General features: G+C 40.5%; 1 protein-coding gene across 1 annotated transcript; it reads right to left on the bottom strand.

Moving 5' to 3' along the window:
* Positions 1-425: 425 nt before the first annotated feature.
* asb6 (ankyrin repeat and SOCS box containing 6) lies at positions 426-7520 on the bottom strand. The gene is made up of 6 exons (XM_023297293.2): positions 7318-7520; positions 6502-6677; positions 3054-3160; positions 2851-2959; positions 2669-2755; positions 426-1480 (listed from the first exon to the last, which is right to left on the bottom strand). The coding sequence occupies exons 1-6, from the start codon at positions 7434-7436 to the stop codon at positions 759-761; spliced, it is 1320 nt and encodes a 439-aa protein (XP_023153061.2). The 5' UTR covers positions 7437-7520; the 3' UTR covers positions 426-758.
* Positions 7521-7848: the final 328 nt, after the last annotated feature.

Below are 7848 nucleotides of genomic sequence, written 5' to 3'. Positions count from 1 at the left end.
CCCGAGTGTGCTGGAACAACTTTAATAGGCTGCACTGTGAATAACTAAATTTTGACCCTGACATCTGAGCTACTTCTCATATGCAGGAGCAACACTGCCATCTGGTGGCTCGCTTTTTTATTGCAAGCATCCTTTATGAAGTCATTTGGTTCACAGTAATCCATCCATCCATTATCTATGCAACGATTAATCCTCATTAGGGTTGGTGGGGGGGCTGGAGTCTATTCCAGCTGACTTAGGGCAAAGGCAGGGAACAGCCTGGACATTGGTGTCTACTGTCACTCGTCCGTCACAGGTTGACATGTGGAGACAAACAAGCACCCTCACATTCACACCTACAGACAATTTAGAATGATCAATTAACCTCAGTATGCTTTTGGACAGTGGGAGGAAGCCGGAGTACCTAGAGAAAAGCCACACAGACACAGGGGAGAACATGCAAACTCCATGCAGAAAGATCCCAGGCCCAGGTCGGGGATCTTCAAGCTGCAAGACCGAATCACTGTGCAGCCCCCGGTTCACAATAATAGAGCAGTTATAATCATAACAGTGAACAAGGGCTTACTACTCAAACACTCATTTGTACAAAATAAATGTCAATTTGGCACAGACAAAACAGAACAAGAATTCAACAAAGGCCTCGATGGTAAGTTCGATTTAGCTTCATTTATGGTCAAATATTTCACATAAATTATTTCAAGTATGTTCAGTCTTTTATTTCAGATTTTAGGGTAGCACAGAAACTAGCCAGCAGTTCGTCAGCGCTGGCTCTGCTGGGGCTTGAAGCAATCCCAGCCAGGCTTTGGGGTATATGTGTGCTCGGGATGAAGAAAGTCTTTCAGTATGTGTGGTAAAGGCAAGGCTTTGACTCTGTCTTCCAGGGGCCAGGGCTGTAGGTAGCGCCTTATGCATACCCTACAAAGGCATTGAAGAGTTGGAGGGCTTGCTTCATGCTCTACTTCACGTTCATGGAGGTCTACCAGAGCCTGAGCATGTGGGTGAGGGTCCTGACCGGGCACGGGGAGCTCCAGCCTGCGAGGGACATGCAGCTTGGGGAAGTTTACCCTCGCTAGGTCGAGCAACATCTCAGCTTGCTCCAGCAGCTCAGTGGCTTGACTTTGATCAGAGCACTGCTTCAGGACCGTTTGGAGCCTCTGGAAAAGGAGTCTGTAACCCGACCAACAGGGGTAGCTGTGATAGACGCAAACCAAACCAACTCCGCTCTGCATTAAGAGCACAGCCAGAGGGAAGAGCAGGTCAAAGTGCTCCAGGCTCGTCTGCGTCAAGGAGGGCTCACCGTGATGATTCAGACAGCAGCTGGGGTCCCCACCGTGAGCCAGCAGAAGACGTGTGACTTTCAAGCAGAAGGCACCGATCTCAGCAGCCTCCTCCGCACTGGCCTTCAGAGCCTCCTTTACCAGAAACACCAACGAGGACCGAACTGTTTCACCGTCTGCAGTTGCAGCATTAATGTTGGCACCTTTAGAGAAGGAAGCATCACTCAGAACCGTATGTGTGACCAATTCTAAAACAGCTGGAAGCTGTGCACATCAGGGCTTATGTATTTAAATAGTGTAAATGAAATAATGAAACAGTTGGCAAATGGACAGTATTATATCAATGACGACTGAGTTGCTGCTTGGGTCATTTATAAAAACCGTAAAAGATTTCTCGTCACAGCCTTTAAAATGAGCTTTTGCTGCTTACATTATTTATTTAAACAAATTTGGTATTGTTTTTCCATAAAGTTGTGGGTCCAGATAGATATGTTTTATCAAATGCAAAATTAAAGACAGAGCACTGATATGACTCACTAGATTCGACATTTCCTTTCCTCTCACAGATGCTTGTTTTGGGAAGACACACATACGCACCTTTTGGATGATTTCTCATATTTCTGACAAAAGGTGTCATGTGAACGATAAGATTCTTTGTCGCTGTTTAGAAGCTATTTTCTTGTTGCCTATTAACGTAGAGGCAGCTCTTGTGTTTTGGTTGGTCACAACTAAGAAACTTATGCCAGATCACTGGAAAAAATCAGTCTTTGATCAGTAGATGAACAAAATGCCCTCCTCATTATGCTTAGAGAAAAATTGCTATGACAGAATTGGCTGTAACAAAAATTACAGTAACATCTGGAGGGCTTTTTTTAAGTGGACAAAGATATCTTGCTTTGTTAAGAATATGAAGGTAATTATCTTATGTGTAACTCATCAGGTCCTGTTTAGTCTTTTGGTGTGAGAACCTGGTGTTTGTTACAATTCTTTGGAAACACTTGAAACCTAAAGGACCTCAAAGCAAAGCCCCCTCTGTAATCACACTGTATATGAATGTCAGTAGACTATAGAGACGTACGACAAGCTTAACATTCTGCAGACATAAGGTAATACATTTTATGTTCTCATCATCCTTGTTAAAAAACTTCATCAGTCAGTTGCTTCATGCCTGAATCACAGGACTGTTTATAATTCATTTTCAGTTGTGGTAAAAACTGTATGTGCATACTTTAGCCTGACACGGGCCGCTTACTTTGGTGTTAAAAGCGTGCAGGTGGCGATAAGATTCTGAATGTAGCGCTTTAGTTGTGATGTTGTTTAAGGAAATATTTGAATGACCAAAAGCAGACAAGAATGCAAAGTAAAGATGAAGGGCATTTTAAAGTCAGTACCTCTCTCAAGAAGAAGCTCGATGTTCTCTGTGTTGCGCTCAGTCAGTCCACAACTGTTTGCCAAGGCATGGAACAAAGGTGTTTTTCCTTTTTAGACAAAACCAAAGCATTCACCTTTCAGAATTAATGAAGGAGTGTATGAATTAACATTTTACCTATTAGGTGGACCAGTTCAATTATACCATGTTTATCTCTTGCATTCACAGCAGCTCCGAGGTCCAGCAAGGTGAGCAGGCAGGGGAGTCGCTCTGACGTCTCACTAGCAAGGTCCAAGGCACTGTTCTCACGGATCTGAAAAATAACATAGAGTACATAGTATTAATACCTAAAAATAGAGAAAACATCAGTTGATTGAATGAGAGGACAGAGACATGCATTAATTTACCCTGTCCCTCTTTTCAATGTCAGCTCCATGTCCAACCAGCAGCTTCACCATGTTTGGTCTGTTCCTTAAAACTGCTACATGTAGTGGATTGTAGAAAGACACTGGGTCTATAGAATGGAAAAAAAATATCTATTATTATTATTATTAACCAGAGTCCTCATGATAGAGATGAAATATATCAGACAGATGAAGATTTGACAATAGAGCATATGTCATTTCATGTGATTAGGCAAAGCTACACAAGCGACTGCACAAAGGCACTAACGCTGTGGCTACACTGAACACGTCATGCATGCAGACCATTGATGGAGCAGCTGCTCCAACACTATACTTCCATGAAAACCAATGAAACTGGCTACACCACACATGGGAGCAGCATGTAAGCAGTACATATGTGACATGGAGATCAACTCTACAAACATCAATGTGGGCCTTGCTTAAATTTATATTTTCTACATGACATGTCTTTGGCCTATTTTTATATAAAAGCACATGAAACATACTTTTTAAAATTTACCTACCAGCATACATGAAATCACAACTTTGAATCATAAAGGGCTTCCACTTTGGGGTCTTGATCATCCCATCTGTATTTATTTAGCCAGTATCAGCTGTCGGTTTCTGAGTAACTTTATCTTACTTGTCCATATTACACAAACTTGGTGAAAAATTTATAAAGTTTCACAGCGCTGTGCTGGCTTAAACAGCAAAAGACAAAGTAATCCCAGGACCAAAGCTCAGTGTCATGTCTGTACGTGTGCTGCAGGTGTAGAAAGTAACACGATGACTCCACGGCACATCCGCTCTGCAAGCGGTCCGCATACGTTACATGTTCAGACTAGCTAGACCCCTGCAATGTTCTTGAGAAAACACTATCTAATTAAGAAAATACCCACATAAGCTGAACGTAAATACATATTACAATTACAGAAAAAGCCAAAGACATACAGAAACACTAATAGACCAACACTACATAAGGTCAGAGCGGTTTCTAAAGGAATGAGTAGTAAGTGCATGTGTCTATACATATGTCACTGACACACTGTCTTTTCTGTAAAGACTGTGATCCGAGTCCATAGAGTGCCATATAAAGTACAAGTATTGTCATTATATAAGCACTTGCAAACAAGTGCCTGTTAGATAGCTGATAGACTGAAGTATAACCTAAAAGAAAAGAAAGAATGGCAAAGGCTTTAAAAAGTGAAACTGGAGTGGTTTTTGCATGCTATGTGGACCATTTGTCAGTGTTAACTTTCTGGAAAGAGGCATTCAAGAAATGTGAAAGATGAAAGAAGCAGCCTCTGCCAGAATCCTCTAATTATGTCCCTGGGGAAACACGTCTAAAATCACCAGAGGTCACCACAGCAGAGTTTGGCTGAGTTCTGGCAGGTTTCATCTTAGTAGCAATACGTGCTGCACTTTGCATGGCAATTTCCTACAGGGAGACTTACTCTCTCGTGTATATCGGTGACAACTTGCTCATTATACATATGCATTTACTTCTGTAAAGTAGAGAAAAAGCAGTCCTCTCATGCTTCAAAGTACAATCTGTCATTAAATGTTCATTACAAATGTAGAGCATTAACAGTTATGCATGTCGCTAGGTCCCAGCATCATGCATAAAAAGATGGAACAAGATGAATGTTCGAGAACTAATTATCTTCCATACTGAGCACACACAAAAACACATTTACCTTTGAAAATAATTTGTAACAGCTGGCGAACCTATTCATCACCAACATAATATAGAGCATGAGAGTCACAATTTCATTATTTTCTTTCCCTTTGAAATCAGTGTGCCATTATGTTGTTCATTTGGTGTAAATGCACTGCAAGGGACAAAGAATTATAAAGCTCCAATTCCATGAAATTACTTTTTTCTAAATATAAATTGACATTTTGAGCTGTAATTTGGCTTCCACCCAACCTCTACCAGGTCCTCCAAGATTGAAAGTCAGCTTAAATGTATACATCTGATGTAATCAGCTAAAGTTTCAGCTTTAGAACAATGACTTGGAGGCTTCATAAAACAATAAAAAAACTAAGACTTAGAGTTAAAAAATACTGGCAGTATTAGCTAATATTACTACTAGAGTTCCTCATTCTAACAAATAAAACTGGCAACAAATAAAGCAATCATGTAAACATACAGGCTGCACCTAACTCCCAGTTTTGAAGTCTGCTAGGCTGACCACACCTAATGCTATTCTTTTTTATCAAATCAATAACACCCTCTACACAAGCTACTGGTCAGACTACAGATTGCCTTCAGTCGGAGGTAAATTGTTGCCACCCGCTGCAATAGCAACTCACATTAACTGCTCTCTGTGAGAGGAGTCTACGCAAATTAACTCTCTGTGTAGCAATACACATTGTGTACAATTTGCATTGAAGTTTGCACATTAATGGCAACATCTACCTTTTACTCAACAAGTCTATTTTCATTCTTCTTCGATATTTTAACGTAGTGTAGTAGTTTTTGAGGCATCACAGTGGTGCAGTAGTGAGCAAGAAAGGTCTGGGTTTGAACCTGCAGGTCAGCTAAGGCCTTTCTGTGGGTGCTCAAGCCTCCGACCACAGTCCAAAAGTAATGCAAGGTAGTTTAATTAGTGATTTTAAATTTGCCAGGGGTGAGTGTGACTGTGCACGGTTGTCTGTCACTTAGTGTTACCACTGTGGTGGGGTAGTGACCTGGTCAGGGTATTTACACCACCTTCTGCCCACCATCAGCTAAGTCAACCCTCCACAGGACAAAGTAACTAAGTAGCTACAACTAATGAATGGATTTATGGCAGCTTCTGTATTTTAAAATGAGTCATTTATGTGGATTGCTGCTGCAACGCTGTTATTTCCCCTTGGGGATGAATAAAATACTCTGTCTATCCATCTACCAGCAGTTGTTAAAAATGACACATTTTTGTCACATGGGTATCATTAAAATTAATATACCAGTGTTGTAGAGTCAGGAAAGCATCTGTCTGAAACATCCAAGTCTGTTTACAATTTTGAAAGCCCATATGCCATCCCAGATGTGTGATTGGCCCTTAACTCTTGTAAAATCAAGGTGTACCACTGAATACTACACATACATAGCAGCGCTTTACTGATACTACTGATAAGAGTACTGACACTGAAAATGGTGTAAGATACCTGTGGAATAAATAAGTCAACCATGTTTTCAATGATTGCAGTGCAGATAATTTGTAAAGAGAAAAAAAGTTTAAAGTCATAACACCAACTGTTCAAATGAACATAAAACTTAATTTACAAATAAGCCTTATAAGCCACACAGCTGTTACTCTATGAATGATGCATTATAGAACACATGAAATTAGGCACAGACACAGTAATATTACACTACTCACACTTTAGTAAAAGTTGTAGAAAATACTGTAGAATGTGAAGTAAAAAACATATATTAAAAGTGCAATAACAAATGATTACTCACCTTGAAAGTTTAGATCAGCTCCAAAGCGTAGAAGGACTTCAGCTGCGTAGACCAGGCCCTGCTCTGCCACTTTAAACAGGGCACAGCTGATACCTTCCACAAACACTTCTGACTTTGACTCTCGCTCCAGAAGCTCCACCAGAGAGTTACACACCCTGGACTCATCCTCCAGACCTCTGATATGAGTAGAAAAACAGCTGCTCTGTTTCATACAAACTGTATGAAATGACACCTGTGTTTCAACCAAATGCAGTGTGCACTAGTAATGGGTGTTATACCACAGAATATGTACAACAAATCGGCCACTGAAAATGAAAATGTAGACATTATGAGCTACATTTCCTACACACAATGTACATCACAGAAGTGGTTACTTTGTTGTTGAAAACTATGAAGTGGGGATGTAACTAACGATTAGTTTCATTGTTGATAATTTCCCAATTGATTGATTAGCTGTTTAGTCTATAAAATGTGAGAAACTGGTGAAAAAAACGATCAGCATTTCTCAAAAACCAGGAGGACGTACTGGTGTCTTATTTCCTCCGCGGCCCAAAGATATTCAGTTGACTGGGGTAAAGTTTAGGAAGCTGGAATAAGTGAATTTTGAGCTTTCTTTCTCAAACTGATTCATCGACCAGTGAAGTAGTTTACGATTAAAAGTCAACAACTATTCATCATTGCAACTCTACTGCGAAATAAATTTTGCATTTGAAAGTCACCTCTGTGAGGAAGCAATTAGTTGTTGCAGTGAGAGAATAACAGAATATGGTGGGAACTGAACTACCAATCAGACAAAATGTATAGCTCCAGTATTACCTGTCCTGTTGACTACCATCGGCTTCCTCCAGTCCAACGACACGCATCACGGCATCCACCAGCGGCTGGTACTCGTAGATGATACTTCTAAACCTGTAGGGAAAAGGCATGGCTCTCATGCTCTTGTGAGTGCGTAACTGTAAAAACACCAGAAAGTTGTAGCATCAGGGTGCGTCGTAAACAGCCGACGTGTATTTTCAAAACGGGTGAACAGTAACGGTAACTTAATAACGTTCTGCGCTTTTTACAGAACGTTGTAATAATTAACTGTTATTCAGTCAGCGGCAAAGTGAAGCTGTCGGATGTTACCAATACAGGAAGGAACGAAAGGTAAATCTCACATTTTTTCTGCATAGAAACTGTGACATTACCGGATAAGTGATTTATGTACACCTATATTGTTTTTTAGGGAGACGGGTTTTTCTATATGGAGTTTTATTAAATTATATATATTCTGTTGGAGCCATTTTAATCAGCAACCAGTGAGTGGTGCTGTGAACTAGATACCTGTTTATTTGAAGGCCACACTAA

Source organism: Amphiprion ocellaris, chromosome 6 (genome assembly GCF_022539595.1).
Source record: "Amphiprion ocellaris isolate individual 3 ecotype Okinawa chromosome 6, ASM2253959v1, whole genome shotgun sequence".
NCBI lineage: Eukaryota > Metazoa > Chordata > Actinopteri > Pomacentridae > Amphiprion > Amphiprion ocellaris.
The sequence above is the reverse complement of the archived record's forward strand: the minus strand, read 5'-3'. Positions and strand labels throughout refer to the sequence as shown.